This window comes from Sus scrofa, chromosome 2 (assembly GCF_000003025.6).
Source record: "Sus scrofa isolate TJ Tabasco breed Duroc chromosome 2, Sscrofa11.1, whole genome shotgun sequence".
NCBI lineage: Eukaryota > Metazoa > Chordata > Mammalia > Artiodactyla > Suidae > Sus > Sus scrofa.
In genome coordinates, this window is record NC_010444.4 from 37,170,941 (window position 1) to 37,190,764 (window position 19,824).

The 19,824-nt window shown below is 37.2% G+C and overlaps 1 protein-coding gene across 3 annotated transcripts in view; it reads right to left on the reverse strand.

The window, feature by feature from the left end:
• ANO5 (anoctamin 5) overlaps window positions 462-19,824 on the reverse strand; it is an 84,803-nt gene continuing 65,440 nt past the window's right edge. Inside the window, exons 15-22 of one of the 3 annotated variants that reach the window (XM_005661072.3) lie at window positions 19,159-19,381; window positions 16,771-16,940; window positions 16,321-16,418; window positions 11,992-12,122; window positions 8,919-9,124; window positions 6,594-6,772; window positions 4,896-5,001; window positions 462-2,653 (exon numbers count right to left, since the gene is read on the reverse strand). In XM_005661072.3, the coding sequence (XP_005661129.3) occupies window positions 2,432-2,653; window positions 4,896-5,001; window positions 6,594-6,772; window positions 8,919-9,124; window positions 11,992-12,122; window positions 16,321-16,418; window positions 16,771-16,940; window positions 19,159-19,381 (1,335 nt within the window). In that variant the 3' untranslated portion in view covers window positions 462-2,431. The remainder of the gene's footprint in view (window positions 2,654-4,895; window positions 5,002-6,593; window positions 6,773-8,918; window positions 9,125-11,991; window positions 12,123-16,320; window positions 16,419-16,770; window positions 16,941-19,158; window positions 19,382-19,824) is intronic. The other 2 variants (XM_021083250.1, XM_013994479.2) reach the window with 2 other exon arrangements.

Below are 19,824 nucleotides of genomic sequence, written 5' to 3' on the forward strand. Positions count from 1 at the left end.
TTAAAAGGAAAATATTTACCAATCATAGGAACTATTTACTTGTCTTAAAACCTATTTCTTCCCTTCCCAGTTTCTTCACACAGCCTAGAGACCCAACACTTGAGTTGGTTTAAGATTGCAATGTATAGGAGTTCCCGTCGTGGCGCAGTGGTTCACGAATCCGACTAGGAACCATGAGGTTGCGGGTTTGGTCCCTGCCCTTGCTCAGTGGGTTAACGATCCGGCGTTGCCGTGAGCTGTGGTGTGGGTTGCAGACACGGCTCGGATCCCGCGTTGCTGTGGCTCTGGCGTAGGCCGGTGGCTACAGCTCCGATTCAACCCCTAGCCTGGGAACCTCCATATGCCGCGGGAGCGGCCCAAGAAATAGCAACAACAACAACAACAAAAAGACAAAAAAGACCACACAAAAAAATAAATAAAAAAAAAAAAAAAAAAAAAAAAAAAAGATTGCAATGTATAGATAACTTCATGAATTAAATTTGTCTTTATTTATCTTACAGTCTAGCTCTATAAACACCATTAAGCCATAAAAATTAAAACTTATATCCAAGAAACCAATTTCCATGCTCTTCCTTATTTTTATTAGCACCCAGGAAGGAAACAATATGAGCTATGCAAAATGTACAACATCTTAGTAACATAGAGTTTGATTTGAAAAGCCAAAGATACTGCATCTGTGGCTAATTTCATAGTTAACACTGACTGTTTCTCTCAAGCAAGAACATATGTCTCCTTCACATGTGAAATCACCTTTAATAGTGAGATCATTTCAAATTATGCAAAAAATGTTCATAAAATTGACCTAGTGGATGACAAATCATTACTGCCAATATTGGGGTAACTGTCTCATGGTTTCATAAAATTCATAATCCTCAGTTCTAAATGTTTAATATTGATCACTAGTTAATACTATCTGCCATACACTTAATACTGAAAATTTTGTAAAAAACATATTAGGATCAAATAATGAAATATCACTTTTTAAAAAATCTTGTAATAAGGTTTCTTCTTTTGTGTACAATTAACAAACACTATTCTTTTGAAACTGAAATGTAATTTGAAACTAGAGATTTAAATGTTATATAATTAAACTGCATGTCTCTATGGTGTTAAAATATATACTAAGTATTGTTAAGGGAAAGAAAAACAAGAACTGGGGTACCTGTTCCATAGGCCTAAGTATGAGAGAAATAATTTGAAAAATACGTATATACATTTTTTACTCAGATATCAAATCCATCACCTCATTTTTACTTGGATCCACATTTGGTGTTAAACTCTGTTATTGATGTTAAACTTATAATTTCTCTAAAGCAAGCTCACATCTGAGATGTTATATCACATCAAATCACCAGTACAACCACATCTTGTGGGTCAAAGGCATAGGAACAAGGCACTGAGTACTGTACAGAGGTGTATCAATAGAAAAGACTGTAAACTCATGAAAAGATTTGAGACTACTTTAAACAAGATAAAATTTCATAAACAACTTGTACCTAACTGATACAAATAGTTAATGCTCAACTAGGCTTCATGATGCAAAAGACACATTGTGGAAGAAAAATGATTTTAAAAAATAATTCAACAATTTTTTTAGATTGAAGTCAATAAATTAATCAACATACATTGTCTATCAATCACTAATTACTAGGAAGATACATTAATTCCTCTACAATACCTTTCATTTACTTGAAGAGCTGAAACAATCTAACACCTTCTCAATGCTATTTCCCAGATAAGACAGTCCAGTCTTAAAACAATTTTTAACCAAGATGTTATATAAAAAGAACTGAGTTGTTAAGTCTTTTACTGAAATCCAAATGTTCAATCTCTTGAAAAATCAATTTTGTATTTACCTGGAAGGACTATTTGGAATTCTGATGGAAATTTACCTTATGCAGGATGACTTGGGGAACAAATATATTTTAACCAATATTTTTAATATGTGAATTTTCTTATGTCATCTGATTCTGGTTTTTCATCTGCATAGTCTAAAATGGCAGGATATATGTATGGCTCAGTAGACCTCTTCTTTTTTTGATGGGAAGGAGATATAAAATAACCCATAGAAAGAAAACCAAGAAAATGTGCAGCTGCACTGGAAGGTGATGGGACAGCCCATACCCAGTGTTTACTTTTAAACTGTAACATCCCATGATTTTCCAGTATTCTGATTTCACACATACATTTAACAATCATTTACAGAACCTCAGAAAATGACACCTGGGGAGGGCCCAGCCAATGAAGCAGACAAAAGGTATTCTTCCAACCTCTACTAAGTGGTCTCTATAAAACTATACAAGAATTCTGAGTTGAAAAAAAAAAAAAAGAAGAAAGGGTACAAGTGACACATGGCTTATGACTTCTGGCCCCAAACCCAGGGAAAATCATGAAGCCAGATAGGCAACTAGCTGCTTGCTCGTTATGTTGATTAGACTGATGATTTAGCAAGATGTACTTTGTTTTCCTGAATAATGACATGCTTGGCAAATTCACTTGAATTAATCCTCAAGTTCTCTTTTAGTTTGTTAAGCTCAAAATCATGGAGAATTTTGACAGTCATTAACTTTTCTCGCTTGATTCTTTCCAGAACATCTTTTGGAACATCAGGGATCATCCAGGCCAACAAAAATTTCATTAAAAACACAACGTGCTAGAGGAAACATAAAAGAAAATCAGAGGCACTGTTAGAGGTGTCAAATGTTCAGCAGAAAGTTCTTACAAATCATCTCATTCATTTAATAAACTGTGCTCTAGAGTTCCTGTTGTGGTTCAGTGGTTAGTGAACCTGACTAGCATCCATGAGGATGTGGGTGCGATCTCTGGCCTAGCTCAGTGGGTTAAGGATTCAGCATTGCCATGAGCTGTGGTGTAGGCTGGCAGCTGTACCTCCGATTCAACCCCTAGCCTGGGAACCTCCATATGCCGTGGTTATGGCCCTAAAAAAAAAGCCAAAAAAAAAAAAAAAGTATACACTGTGCTCAATACAGAAAGTAGAAAAAAAAAAAAAAAAAAAGCAAGGAAATATAGCCCCTGTCCTGGAACTTTCCTAAAAAGACCAACATTAAACAAGTAAATTTATCCTAAAATATGTAATTACAGAGATTCCAATTGAATGTGGCTATTGAACATAATCTTTACGTATGCTTCCTAATGAAAACCTAACAAAATGTCTGTAAAGAAATTTTAAAAATTGTTATCATTCACAAAGACACAAAGAAAAGAGAGGAAACAGTGAAAACAGACTCGAAAGAATGAAAAAAGATAGCACTTAAATTTGCAATTGGTGATATGGTGATGGCAGAAACCAAGACACAAGCCCATTTTCTTTTCAATCATCAGAAAAGTTCAATAAAGAAGGTATTAAGAACTCTGAAGACACAGTGTGGGTGGAACTAAAAGACGGTTAATTAAATATTTGTATAAGGGACGGATGCATGTTCACAACATCTCTCCCATCCATGTCCAGGTACTACTTCTCTCCAAACCCTGGAAGCAATTAATTGCTTTATTTTCTGTAGAAATTAAGACAGAAAGCTGGAGGTGTGGCACCATACTGAAAACAGGGCAACACAATGAAATTCAGCATGCTAAGTCATGAGTTCTCTGGTCTCTCCTGCCTTTTTAATTTAATTTATCTTATTTATTTTATTTTATTTGCTTTTTAGGGCTGCACCCATGGCATATGGGGTTTCCAGGCTAGGGAGTCCAATTAGAGCTGTAGCCACCAGCCTACACCACAGCCACAGTAACACAGGATCCGAGCTGTGTCTGTGACCTACACCACAGCTCACAGCAATGCTGGATCCTTAACCCACCGATTGAGGCCAGGGATCAAACCCACAACCTCATGGTTCCTAGGCAGATTCGTTTCTGCTGTGCCATGACGGGAACTCCTTTATTTTATTTTTTAATGGCCACACCCATGGCATAATGGAAGTTCCCAGACCAGGACTGAATCTGAGCTGCAGCTGCAACCTACACCACCTCTGCAGCAATGCGAGATCCTTTAACCCACTGTGCTGGGTCAGGAATGGAACCTGCGCCTCCATAGCAACTGGAGCCACTGCAGTCAAATTCTTAACTCACTGTGCCATAACAATAACTTCTCTTTTGTCCCGCTTAGCTCTCAACTCAGCTGGGGATTTAAATTACTGTACATGTATAACCTTGATGAAAATAAAACAAATCAAAACTGATTGGAATTTAAATATGCTCACATTAGACTTCTCTAGTCTGCTACTGGCCTTCACTGTTGAGTGAAAAAGTGCCTTGCATTTATTTATCTTTCTCTTATTGGCCTTCATGTCTTATGACTGGTAGCACTCAGTCTGTAACTTAGTCAAATATTCCATCTGTATTGGTTCTCTTTTACTGCATGCCTTATATCCATAATTATTCTAGTTATTCCACAAGGGAGGAAGCATAATCTAGTAGACAGAGGTTTGGCAGTGAGACATTGGGCATTGAGATCCAGCTCTATTACTAGCTAATCATCTTTAAAATCAGCTAATTACCTTATTTTGCTGACTGGCAGATTCATTCGTCAAGGGTAAATAATAAAGTCGAACTTACAAAGTTATTATATATAGCCCCTGGAACCAGTATATAAGTATTCAGTAAATCAATGGGATCTTCTGCCCTTGGATTGACCTCAAGGAACGAGGTCCTACTTTCTCTTTTGTGCCACCTTAATATCTTCAACAATGGGAAGTGAATAACAGGCAATCCCTTATACTGAAAATATTCCTACGTTATTTTTTATGACAACAAAAGCTTCTTTCAAAACACGCTATTGAGATAATGCTAATTTTCTCAGGAGCCAATATCTTTAGAAAGGTAGGCCTAAAGGGAGAAAAGAGATCAACTAGAATGAGAGTTAAGAAAGGCTTTACCTCCATAATGATGATGAATGTCATCTTGGCAGCAAGGACGTGCCAGTACTGCATATTATGAAAGTATTTGTCCTCGTGGTCAGGAGGATTTCTGTAATCTCTGTACCTGAAAAAAAGGAAGTACATGAAAAAAATTAGCTGTAACATCAAAGACATCTAGCATAAATTCACATTATTTCTTTTAAGAGACACTTTTAGTTGATCACAAAAGTCAAGTCAAAGGAAAATAACTGCAATTATGAAATATTTGTTTTTCTTATACAGATAAAAATCATGCTTTGTTACTTGTATAGTATAGACATAGCAGAAGACATAAGTGAAACTTCTCTCCTGTCCTTCAAAGATAAATTTCTTAAGAGAGTTAGCAAATTTGCTCTTTCCATTCCATTCCCTCTGTTCCTCTCCACACAGGTAGTTCTGCCATCTTTCACTGACACCAATGGTCCCGTCATTAAATTGAGGGACCACTTTAATCTACATCTTATTTGACTGTGAGGAATAGGACTGGACATCGTTGATCATTTCTGTTTTCTTTCTTTCTTTCTTTTTTTCATGGCAGCAGATGTGGCATACGGAAGTTCCCAGGCTAGGGGTCTAATTGGAGCTACAGCTGCTGGCCTACACCACAGCCATGGCCATGCTAGAGCTGAGACACATCAGCGACCTAAACAGAAGCTCACAGTAACAGTGGATCCTTAACCTATCTGAGGGGGGCCAGGGATGGAACCCGCATCCTCATGGATCCTAGCTAGATTCGTTTCCACTGAGCCATGATGGGAACTCTGACCATTTCTATTTTCTTGAGACTCTATATTCTCTTGGCTTATCTGACACTGCATGGTTTTTGTTTTCCTTATTATCCTTCTGGGGTTTTCTTGGGTGCTCAATTTGTGAGTTCATTTTTTTCCTTCAAAGTGTCTAGATATTGATGTTCTTTAAAGATTTAGTTTGACTGGGAAGTGATAATATCAAGAAATCTGACAATTGTCCATGTTATGATGCCTCTCTATATAAATGTGGACTATAATGATGTTTTTGTCCACCTGTGTTGCCATATTTTGCTTTTTTTTAAAAAAATTGGAATCCCAGATGAAGCACTTGGTTTAAGGTTTAAGTTAAAAATCTTGATGTACCATATATACATTATCTATCTATCTATCTATCTACATATCTATAAAATCTTTAAATCCTAAAGTAAAAAGATCCTCACAGCACATGAGACACTGAGTGTAAAAACAGCAGGTTTACAAATACAGTTTCACACTCCCTACATGGAACTAACCTTAAAATGGGATGGCTGGTGAACTAATCACATTGTTATTTCTTTCTTCCTCACTCTGTCTCTTTTTGAGGACACATAGTTAAATTCGAGTAAGTTAAATGCACATAATATGACTATACTATGTAATCTATAGATATTACAACTTGGAACCAAAGGGGCATTCGTTGGAGAAAATTTTTCCAATAATTTTAGAAAATAAACAATTCAAAATTGATATTATCTTTACCCATAATATTCATTCCACTTTCCCAAATCAGAACCCTACAATGTTTGGATTCCAAAATTGATACACTTTATTTATCCAGGATTTTTAATGTCCCAAGTAATTTTTTTTTTTGTAAGACATGAAGGAAATGGAGAACTTAAGAAAGACATTTAAAAAGCAAAATGAAAATCTAAGAAAACAAGAGAAAAACCTGCACGTGGTGAAGTCTCGCTTCTCCGAAGGTACAGTGTAGTTTGGAAAATCGGCTATCAGGAATGTTGACAGGCTGTTGTTGACATACCCTTTCATTGGCTGCATGGTTTCGGTTGAGTAGGCATAGTAGTAAACTAAACGGGGAATCATGTCTGATGTAAATGCAACAATAAAAGCCTAAAGGAAAAAGCAAGAGAGAGATCATCAGCTGATTTTTATAGCTTTCAGTTCCCTGGGCCATATGGATGGAAAAGGATTAGAATGCTATGATGAATCACGTTAATATGAGTCTGGCCTAGAACATGAAATAGTTCACTTACAGTGTATGATCAGTATTCTAAAATTTCATTAGGTACAAGTGCCTACTTTGAAAATTTAACCTAAATGTATGTCTCCAAAAATACCTGGCCTCTATTGCTCTCCACCATACTTAGCTATTTCTTACATTTCTTATTGTTTCCTAACACAGTTCTACTGTCCTTTACCAAATTTACTTGCCTAGACCAATTCCAGAAGCTAGGACAGACTGAGTGTGTGTGTGTGTGTGTGTGTGTGTGTGTGTGTGTGTGTGTGTGTGTGTGTGTGTGTGTGTGTAGGGAATGGAGAATGGAGAGAGAGAAGACTATGTGCTCATAAATTTCCCACATAAATTTACTTGCCTAGACCAATTCCAGAAGCTAGGACAGACTGAGTGTGTGTGTGTGTGTGTGTGTGTGTGTGTGTGTGTGTGTGTGTGTGTGTGTAGGGAATGGAGAATGGAGAGAGAGAAGACTATGTGCTCATAAATTTCCCACAGCTCAGTACAGTTAATTTCAGGATTTGATTCCATAGGAATGGTGTTTTCCCATGCTTTTCCTCAAGCTGTAGAACTGTGAGATAAATCAGTTTAAAAACATCTGGTTCTGCTATCTACAATGCTAATGGTAGGTTTTTAAATCTTTTAATATTGCTTCTATATCTGCTGGTTCATTTCAGGCTTTATGTCACTTATTAAATATATGTTGGTAGTTTTATTTTCTGAAAAAGTGACCATTTCAAAGAGATTTTAAAATGTGTTGGAATAAATGCATACATAGCACTCATATTTTTTTCTCCTGTACTTTATAACTCTTTTTTTCCTTGTTTGAGATTTTCAGAATTTTGTGTTTTCAACAAAACAACTTTTGATTCACTTAGCAATTATATTGCTTTTTGTTTGTTTTCTAATTTGATTATTTCTGATCTTCTTTCTTCTTACTACTTTCTATTGATTAGTTTCACATTTTTTTAATATCTTAAGTTACATGCTCAGCTCATGTTTTCTTGTATTTTTTTAATGATAAAAGCATCTTTTAAAAAATCATTATAAACAACCAAAAAACCCACTAAACCAGCTATAATGGGAAAAAATAAAAGTCATTTAAAAAAAGCATCTTTTGCTACATACTTTTTGTAACTGTGGTTCTAACTGATTCCTAAAGTTTTCATTTTAATTAAACTCTCTCTCTTTTTTTTTTGGTCTTTTTGCTATTTCTTGGGCCACTCCTGCAGTATATGGAGGTTCCCAGGCTAGGGATCTAATCGGAGTGTAGCCACCAGCCTATGCCAGAGCCACAGCAATGCAGGATCTGAGCCACGTCTGCAACCTACACCACAGCTCATGGCAAAGCCAGATCATTAACCCACTGAGCAAGGGCAGGAACCGAACCCGCAACCTCATGGTTCCTAGTCAGATTCGTTAACCACTGAGCCATGACGGGAACTCCCTAAGCTCTCTTTATAAATTTCAATTTTATCTCCTCTTTGTACAATAAAGCTTCTTTAGAAGCATGAATGTTAAGTGGTTAAATTTTATTTTTTGTCTATATTATCAACTTCATTTTTATGCTATTATTATAGGCAAATATGCATTGTAAAGTTTCTGCTTTTGAGAATTCAGTTTTATTACTGTTTTTAATAAGTGCTCCATAAAAATAATAGGTAAATATTGTATATTCTGTCTGTCACGTATAACTATGTATAATCGAGCTTTAATTGTACGACTTAAATCCTTTATACCATTACTTATTTTTATATACTTTTTTACATGCTACAAAACTATACCATGGTATTTTAATTAAAAATTTAAAAAATTTTTTAATTTTTTCCTTGTATTTCTGAGAGTTTGTATGTCATAGACTTGTCTATGTTGTTTAGCGCATATAAGTTTAGGGATGTTTTATCTTTATGGACTACCACCATGATAAAATCAACATAAGTAAAGATTGAGTTACACATCATTCTTATCTCCCCATCTCCAAGAAAACCAAGTACAAAGTTATTCCACCAAAACAGGTCTACTTACATTAGTTGCAACAGAAAGGACAGCCATTCCATAAAGAATGTCTTGCCAAACACCTATGCTATGAGCCTTAGCAGCTACAGGTCTCCTGTACTGAGTAGTAAGCTTCCAGGCATCCACTCGAATCTCTATAATGTTATTCAAGAGAGCAAGAAGAGGAGCCAAAGGAAAAGAGGCCACAAATAATGTGACAAATCCAAACTGGATAACTGTAGGGACAAAAGAAAATTTCACAAACTCATCATTGTGGAGGGGCAAGGGAGGAACACCCTGCCCAATTCCCGCCACTTCCTTCATTTTCAAGGGATTTACACCAGCAAAACAGTCCAGGCCTCTTTCTAGCTGCCCAATTCCTCTTCTCTGTAGGAAGTATGGTGACTTATTTGGGTGTTAGAACAGGAAGGGGAAACTGGGCTTGCAAAGCCCAGTTCCATCCCTGATGTCTCTTTTGAGATCTGCTTGTTTAAAGGAAGCACTAACTCTTGTTAGATAAGACATTCTTCTTATTCTTTGTAAAACAGTCTTTTACTATGGTCGGTGCTGAAGTCTATGCTGGTCTAGCCTTTACATTGGTATCAGCACATCAGGGGGGTAATCAGGTTTTCCATCTTGTAATCTAGGTACTTAACTTTAAGATCAGGGATAATGACTAATTCATTTGTATGCTCTGGGCATATAAAAGTACTTAACTATAAGCCTTATGAAGGAATGCATTATTTAAGATTTGAAGAAGCTAATAGAGGAAAAGGTAGTATAAACAAGACATTTCAGAATAAATCAGAAAATGAACCTTATAAAGTATCAGAAACATATATATAAATTTTATGTGGGCGTAGGAAATACACATATCCTGGAATGAGGTATTTGTTACGATCCTGATCCTCTGCAACAACTCAACATCTTTTTTTGTTTGTTTGTTTGTTTGTTTGTTTTTTTGTTTTTTTAGGGCTGCACCTGGGGCATATGGAGGTTCCCAGGCTAGGGGTCTAATCGGAGCTGTTGCTGCTGGCCTACGCCACAGCCACAGCAACGCTGGATTCGAGCCATGTCTGTGACCTACACCACAGCTCACGGCAACGCCAAATCCTTAACCCACTGAGTGAGGCCAGGGATCGAACACACAACCTCATGGCTCCTAGTCAGATTCGTTTCCTCTGTGCCACGATGGGAACTCCCCAACTCGGCCTCTTTTAAAATGTTTTACTCTATTTCCTCACTAACACTTAACACCTGGGTAAACTGGCTTCTCTCTCCATTTTTGTTTTTGTTTTCTTTGCCTTTGTTTCCATCGATGCTTGGGGTAAACAAATCCATGCAGCTGGTAGACTGGGATTCCCATGTGAGTGAAGAAAAAATAATGAGATGCAAAAATGGCTTTCCACTGAAGGAAGAAAGAATCTTCCACTAGTACTCAATTTTTAGATAGATTCAAGTGTTTCTGGATTTCTTCTTTTCTCTAAGACTTTCTCTGTAGAATCAGTCTTGCCATCTGCTAAGACAAGGGAACAAACTGCATCCTACCTGCCTTCTCTACTGAACCAAGAGATGGAAACCAAAGAGATGAAGTATTATGTAGAAACAGCTTGAATTTCCAGATTCTAAACACAGATCTTTACTCATAATCTCTGTGGGCCATGGCAGATTACTTAATCTATCCAAGTTTCACTATCCTCTAAAATAAAATGTAGTGAATAATGACCATAGAGTAGAATGTTTCAAGATTAGAGATAATGCCTGTAAAACATCCAGAATAAATTATTATTATTATTATTATTATTATTATTATTGTCTTTTTGCCATTTCTTGGGCCGCTCCCGCAGCACATGGGATGTTCCCAGGCTAGGGGTCCAATGGGAGCTGTAGCCATCGGCCTACGCCAGAGCCACAGCAACGCAGGATCCGAGCCGCGTCTGCAACCTACACCACATCTCAGGACAACGCGGGATCGTTAACCCACTGAGCAAGGGCAGGGATCGAACCCTCAACCTCATGGTTCCTAGTCGGATTCGTTAACCATGGCGCCACAACGGGAACTCCCAGAATAAATTATTCTTAGTTGTGTCTCAATAAATGGTAGCTAATCTTATTATGAAACCTTGATTGCATCTTTTAATTTCAGTTATAATCTCAGCTGTGTTTATGTATCAATTCACTTGAAACATACAGTTAATTTAAAATTACAGCTTTATCACTCCATAATGCAAGGGTTACCTGACTTTACAACTGGAAACTTCTTCTTATCTGTCCTAAATTTCCTATTTTAATTCAGGTATTATATGTATGTTAGCAAATTCAGGTCATCTCATTTATTCTATCATGACTTTTATGGGCCATGAGGATAAGTTGGGAGAACTGTCCTCCTTAATTCCACCAAAGAAACAGAAAAGGTCTCCTGAGAAGAAGCAGGTAGACTCTACAAGCAGTCCCCATCATTATTTCTCCTAAAATTTCACTTCTAGATCTCTTCTCTGTTTAATCCTTAGGATATTATGCATTTTTTTGTATTCAGTTCGGGTTTTCCTTACATAACTGCTTTTAGCCTTCTTTTCAACTGGAAACAAAGGACTGCATGCACTTAATATATGTCAGATTCTGGAAATGTTTCTCAATGTATTTCCTCTGTAAGCAGTTACTGAGGCAAACCAAAGGAGAAAGCTATTTATTTTATTTTATTTTTTCTAATTTTATTTTCCCACTGTACAGCAAGGGGATCAAGTTATCCTTACATGTATACATTACAATTACATTTTTTTCCCCCACCCTTTGGAGAAACCTATTTAAACTAATTTGGGACAGGTATTAAAAATGATCCTTACTTTATTTGATTCAACAATATTAACTTCTAATTGGTAGGAAAAATTATCTCTGAGATTGGTGTTTTGAAACTAAATTTCATTTTGCATTCTATTTGGTGGCCAACAGAAATACTGAACCAATATTTTCCATATCCATCCGTCCACTGTCCAATGATTTATTGAACACTTACTATGTCCAAGGCAGGAAGAAATATTAAGAGCTGGAAAACACTTATTTTACTCAGTCTATTCTGTGTTTAAAGACAGTGGTTGAAAATTACCTGTTTCCAAGTACTCATAGAATAGCCCAAGAGAACCAAAAGTTTCAAGGTCATGGTCCTGCTCCCATCGACTGTATAGCTTTTCCGAGTTGGTTCGAGCTTTTCGGCGTCTCCACCAATTCAGAACCAAGCTGTTGGAAGTGATAAAAGTAAATACATGAAATAGGGTTTAAAAGGAAGAGATCAGAGAATCAAAATGGTAGAGCTAGAAATTGGCAGCAAGAGAGGTTGAGTAACTTAAGATCACAGAACAAATAAAGATATGACTACAGCTAAACTCCAAGTCAAAATCTAGTGTTCTGTTCACAATATTTGCTGAGGGCAAAAGATCTTTATTAGGGTGATTTAAGAAAGTAAAACAAGTAATATCATATGATGTTTGTCTTTCACCGTCTAACTTCACTTATATGTGGAATCTAAAAAACAGATACAAATGAACTTATACAGATTCAGACTTTGAAAAACCTATGGTTACCAAAGGGGGTGGGGTGGGGGGAGGGATGGACTGGGGGTTTCAGATTGGCACATGCACACTGAGGTATATGGAAGGTATAGTATAGGGAACTCTACCCATTATTCTGTGATAATCTATATGGGTAAATAATCTGAAAGAGAATGGATGCATGTACACGTATAACTGAATCGCTTTGTTTACAGCAGAAATTATCACAACCTTGTAAATCAACTATATTTCAGTAAAAGGTAAAAAAATAAAAAAATAAATAGGATAAATTTAAAAAGAAAAGAAAAGAAAGACAACCCTGACTCTGCATGGAAATGTATTTACTCAGACACAGTTCTGCAGAGGAGAGGGTCACCACAGGATTGTTTTTTTTTTTTTTTTTCTATTCAATTTACTAATCTTGATGTTGCCATGATACTCAGAAAGACACTTGGGGAAATGAGAAATTGGTTACAACAGAAAATGTATGACAAGGAAATGTAGAGGTTAATATAACTATGAAAGGAAATGAAATAATCCTAAACAAAAAAATACCTAACTAAATTCTACACTGTATAAAAAAATAGTAGATCATGATAATGATGGATTACTTTAAGGATCAAAAGTTTTCTTTTTATTAAAAACTCAATCAATGTAAGAGACCATACTAACAAATTTAAGGAGAAAAATACAAAATCATATTGATTGATGCAGAAAAATGTATTTGAGGTAGTTCAATTACCTATTAAAACCTATTTAAGAAAAAAAGTAGGAAAAGAAAGAAATTACTCAATCTGATAGAAAGCATCTACCAAAATCCTGGGATGAACATCATTTTTAAGTAGGGAAAAGTCTGAAGCATTCTCTTTAGAATCAAGAAGAAAATAGAGTGTGTATGATCACATTCAAGACTTTATTGGGGATATTATCCAGCATAATAAGATGAAAAAGAAAAATGCAAAAGAGTTAGAAATGAAGGAGAAATCCATGATTATTAACAGTAATGTGAATGGATTATCTGCATAGAAAACCCAAATGAAGTTAAATAAAAATTATTAGAAATAATGAGTTAATTGATATATTTCATTCCTACATACCCACAAAACATAGGTAGAAAATAATTTTTTAAAAGATACCATTTAAAATAATAAAGTTAAAAATACCTAGAAATTGGTTTGACAAAAGATTTATAAGACCCATATGCCAAAGTTTAAATATTTATTTGAACTCATTAAAGTCCAAAATAAATGTTAATGAATAAGAAGACCTGGCATAACAAAATGTTGATTTACTGAAACAACTGAAATGTAATTTCAGTCAAGAAAACAAAATAATTGTCCATGTGAAATCTTATAAGATGGTTCTAAAATTAACACAGAAAGAGGAAGGACAAAGATAACCAAGAGATTTCTATAGATGAAGAATAAATCAGTCAAACTTGGCCCCACCAGGTATGAGAAGTTATTATAAAGCTGTATTAATTAACATAGTATAGTACTGGTTCAGAGACAGACAAATCTTGGAACAGAATGGAGCCCTAGTATACCAGCCTTGTACTTGCTGTATGGCATAAATGGTATTGTAGGTCACAGAGAGGGGGGTCTTCCCAATAAATGGTAACACGATATGTGTGTGCGTGTGGGTGTGTGAGTGTGCGCACACATGCACAAGAAATTGAATTTCATGTCAAATACAAAAATCTTTTTCATATATGTGAAAAATTTAAAAGAGAAAGGTAATAATAATGGTAAAGTGCTAAAAATATTTAGACCTAAGGACACGAGAGTAGGTTTATTTTTTGTTTGTTTTTGTCTCTTTTGTCTTTTTAGGGCCCCACTTGTGGCATATGGAGGTTCCCAAGCTAGGGGTTTAATTCGAGCTGTTGCCACTGGCCTACGCCAGAGCCACAGCAATGCCAGATCTGAGCCGTGCCTGAGACCTACACCACAGCTTATGGCAACGCTGGATCCTTAACCCACTGAGCAAGGCCAGGGATCAAACCCGCAACCTAATGGTTCCTAGTCAAATTTGTTTCTGCTGTGCCACGACGGAAACTCCAGAATAGGTTTTTGATTATGCGGTAGGGAAGGCTATATTAAACAAAACTTTAAAAATGCTAAACCATAAAGGGAAAGACTGATAAATTCTACTATATTAAAGTATGTATGTACTTTTGTCCATCCATAGCAGTGGTTCCCAACTAGAAGTGATTTAGCTCACAGGGGGACATTTGCAGTATCTGGAGACATTTTTGGTTGTCACAGCTGGGAGGGTGGGCTACTGGCATCTAGTGGGTAGAGTCCAAGGATGCTGCCAATCATCTTATAATTCAAAAGACAACTCCCCTCCCCCCAACAAAGAATTATCTGCTCTATAATGTCAATAGTACTGAGGATGAGAACCTATGGTTAAAGATACTATTAAGAAATTAAAAAATAGAGGAGTTCCCACTGTGGCACAGCAGGTTAAGAATCCAGTGTTGTCTCTGAGGCGGTGAGGGTTCAATCTCCAGCCCAGCACAGTGGGTTAAGGATCCCGCATTTTTGCAGCTGTGATGCAGGTTGCAACTGCAGCTCAGATTCAGTCTCTAGCCTGGGGACTTCCAGGTGCACAGTTGTGAGCAGAGAACAAACAAACGACTCCCTGCCCCCCAATAAAATGGAAGATGGTAACTATTTGATGATCCTGAGCGCATAGACCCCAGTCCTTCTGGAGTGGGTTCAATCTCATCAACCAGTCAGAGAATTGTTCACAAGCTGATCACACACACCAGTTCCCTCACCTGGTCTTTAAAATTGTGTTCCTGGGAGTTCCTGCTGCGGCTCAGCAGAAATGAATCTGACTAGCATCCATGAGAACGCAGTTTCTATCCCTGGCCTCGCTCAATGGGTTAAGGATTGGGCGTTGCCGTGAGCTGTTCTGTAGGTCGCAGATGCAGCTGGGATCTGGCATTGCCTTGGCTGTGGTGTAGGCTAGTGGCTACAGCTCCGATTTGACCCCTGGCCTGGGAAACTCCACATGCTGCAGAGGCGGCTCTAAATAGCAGAAAAAAAAAAAAAAAAAAAAAAAAAAAGTGTTCCTGAAACATCCCCCCCCTCACCTGGCCTTTAAAAATGTGTTCCTATGGATAAGCAATGAGCACTGGGAACTATATCTAGTCACTTATGATGGAGCATGATGGAGGATAATGTGAGAAAAAGAATGTATCTATGTATGTGTGACTGGGTCACCTTGCTGTACAGTGGAAAATTGACAGAACACTGTAAACCAGCTATAATAGAAAAAATAAAAATCACTTAAAATAAAAAAAAATAAAAAATAAAAAAAAATGTGTTCCTGAAACAGAAATACATTGGAGAGTTCAGGCTTTTTTAGCACTAGCTGTCCTGGACTACTTGTAGTGTGCCTTACAAAAAACTTTAAACTTTTCCTCACCGCAACCTGGTATCATCAGTACATTGGCTTTTCTGCCAATGTACGCAGGCAGGTGGACTGAAGTTTGGTTCAGTGTTCATGTGTCCATGACACGTAGATTTTTTAAAAGAGCTCATCTTTTAGTAATTTTCAGAAATATACAAATTTTGAGAAATCTGTAATAAAATGCAACATGGAAAATAATCTAGAGAGCATATAACATTTAGATGCTCCAGTGGAATCTTCACAGGAGGCGAGGAGAATTACCTTTTCCTCAATATAAGTAACAGATACGCATATTTAAAAGTCTGTATTACCTTAATGGAGTCTTGACTGAAGGATTTTTTTGTTGTTGTTATTGTTGTTGACATTTGCTAACAAAGGTACTATGATAATCAAAGAATTCCATCTTCTTCCAAAGGAAATTTCTCCTAGTTACTTAAATTAAGCAAAAAATTCCAAGCAATACATACGGATAAATGGCTTCCTTAACATTTCCAAAGATCTGTTTCCCAGTCATTATGATGATCAACTGAGTTGTCAATTCTATTAGACAGCCTGCAGGATCACACTGGTAAGAAGGGGGAAAAAAAAAAAGTAAAGTGAATGATGAAAGATGGATTTCCACAAGAGAAATCCCAAACCAGAAGGAGACTCTGAAGATCTGTCTTTGAATGGATAGTAAAGATATATTTAGCTCAACAGTCCCAAGCATAGTCACAGATGAGTACCGTCTAGCTATATTAGAGTCAGCTGTGAAATGTTAAGAACAAGTTTCTGGGCCTCATTCTTAGAAAACTTCGAATATTCGTATCTGGGTGAGGGCTGGATAAAAACTTGAGTTTGTGCCAGGCACATCAAAAGGTAGGTAGTTAACACTGAGCTGCTGAAGCCACAGGCTCACGTCTCAAGAGAATTCTTACCTCTTCACTTCTCCACACGTTAAACAAATACGTATATTTTCCGGGATAGCCCACGAACTTCCCTTTAAAGAAAGCGACGTAGAAGCAGGACGAGTAAAAATTTACAAACTGAAACAGGAACATTTTCAAGGTAAGACTGCTTTCATACTCCTGGTGAGTTCGAGGAATCTCTGGTAAATAAAAACACCAAAGTTTAATAATGCGCCTTCCTGTTTCTCCCCAAATTCTGTGTTCCCTAGGACAAGGGGATATCTGGTCATACTACTCTGAGAGTCTGTTGAAATGCTTCCCACTTTGCTCATAACTGACCGATATTGAGTAACTATGGCTGTGTGCTAGACTTTCTATTAGAGACTTTGCATTAATCTAATCACTGGAAAAGCCTCAGGAGCCGTCATTAGTACATTCAGAGGGGTGAACTACTGGAATACGAAATTCAAACCCTTACCAGACTGAAGAGCCTTATGCTCATTCCTGTTACATTATACAACATCCTGTACACATTTTAGATCACTTTCATCTGTTTTCAATCCGCTTTAAACAAAGTAAATCATCTAAAGGGCAGAGGAGGATTTCCAAACTGAATTGTGCTTTCCTCTCATGAATTATATGGCTTTATCAGTTTTTGAAAACAATGTCACGCAAATGGTGGCAGTAAAAAGTATCCATTTTCCCTCTCCTTCATTTAAAATGCATGATCACGATCTATCACTTAATGAATTCTAAAGACAAGAAAAATGGAGTTTCTCCACGGCACAGTAGAACAAGGGGAAGTATCTAAGAGTAAGGGAGAGTGTCTTCCAAGCTTACACTCTCTTGATAGCCTGAGCTGATCCAGCCAAATCCATGACATCGTCAGTGACACTGAAACTGCAACCCGTATTCTAAAAACTACCCCATCTTACTAAAATTTAGTTGCATTCCAAAAAAAATCTCTAATGTGAATACAAGTGATTTTTCTCATTGATGAAAGTGAGATATTTTTAAGTGCTTAGTTTTTAGGTGCTATTTGCATATATATATATATATTATATACACACATATTAACTATATATATTATATATATATATTTTGCTGTTGCTAATAGAAAAAAATAAATAAAACTGAGGAAGAACTCTATATTTAATAACATCTGCTTCTCATGGTTACTCCAGTGCACTAGAGTAATTTCTATGCTACCTTTTTGGTTACCATTGAGCACAATGTCAGTGTACAGATTTAGAGGCGAGGCAAGAGGTCCGAGAGAGAGAGAGAGAGAGAGAGAGAGAGAGAGAGAGAGAGAGAGAGAGAGAGAGAGAGGTCCCCAAAGCAGCTGAGGCCTGGAGCTGAGTCTCTGGTCTTATCTCTAACTTGCTGGGGGCAAGGCCAGCAGAAGGTCTGCTCTGTGCTCCTCTCCCTGACTGAACTTCCCACCCTACCTGTGACTCCTTCATTCCCTCATGGCTTTAAGAGACATTTAAAAAATTTTAAAAGAAAACAATCCAGGTTCTAAGACATGGCAACTGAAAAGAGGAGCACTAAGTTTTAAATTTATTCAGGAGGACCCGATTGTTTTGTTCTCCTCACAATTGTTTTCAAAATCCAATGCCTTCTAAAAACCATACACATGAAATAAAAAGGATCTGTGCCTTCAGAAAAGTATGAGGATTTTATTTAGGTTTCAACTAACCTCATCAAAGGAGGATTAAGAAGATCTACAGAGTCCTAATTCTTTTTAGTTCTTCGTGCTTGTCGTATAACAGGCCTGAATGTAGCTGTTAGAGGATTCTGAAGTACCAGGTTATGGGTCTACCTGTAGAGCAAAACTGCCTTAAAATGTGCCTTTAAAAAAAACGAACTCCCTGGGAGATGATCCTGAAAAATAAAATACTGGCTGCCATATCCGTAAACAAAGGATGTCACAGTCATCAGCCATTGCAACCACCTCTGATCTGGGAGCCCTGAAGGAACTCAGGAAGGAAACAAAGAATACCTGCCAACTAGCAGCCATCAGACTGCAGCCACTCCTGATGGTGAGCCCTGAGGATGTGAAAACCTAGGATACTGGCCCCAGATGGCTGAGGTGCATATCAAAGGAATGATTTCAATGAGCCCAGACTCTCGTATCTTCCCCTAGAAAAGCACTAAATTTACTTTTGTTCAGAATACCTGCCCTTGGTGCAAAACTCCTATGCATCCTAGCTCCCCACCTTGCCTCCTCTAAGCAGTTTTCTCAGGGTTCTTGAGATGCTGCTTCCCAGGCTTAAGGCCTCAGTTTTGTCCACCATATACAATATAACTCTCCATTTTAGGTTGTGCATATTTTATTAGTCAACAATCTAAAAATGGAGGTACAGCATTGGTAGAAACCTTTTTTTCAGAGTCATACTAATGATTTGGCCAGCTTACCCATTTTTGTAATCCAGGCTGATATTCTTTCATAAAAGAAGTTCAAGATCAAGATGACAATGAAGTTCAAACATGACCCAGTGAGAGATGTGGTTATCTGGGGAGTGAGGACACTTTTGACTTGCTTTAAGGATGCTTCACTTTCCATGAAGCTAGCAAATGTAGCAAAGACTGACAGGCGGTATACAATCATAGCCACCATGCACGCGACGACCAGAGACATCTGCAGAAGGGAAACAAAAACTGGTCACTCTTTGTATTCCTGTGATACTTGCCTAACTGAAACACACACTTTCCTTCATCTCATATACTAAGTTTAGCAGCTCTGATGTGGAAAGCAAGGCAAGTTAGGTCCTCTCACCATCGATGGCAGGAAATGAAAACTAGGAAAGTAAAAGGATCAGAGAGAAGGTGCATGACCTCAGCTGAGTAAATAAAAAATACAAAAGTATTCATTGTCCATCCTCTAGGTCCATCCTCTAGAATGAGTTGGGAAACTAGCCATCAGGCCAGAGTCTACTCATGGCCTTACTTGTTCTTGTGTGTCCCCTGAGGTAAGAATTTTTTCTGTGTGCATTTTTAAAGGTTGTTAAGGACAACAAAGACAATTTTGTGCCAGAGGCTACCTGCGGCCTGCAAAGGGTAAAATATATCTTTTATAGCACA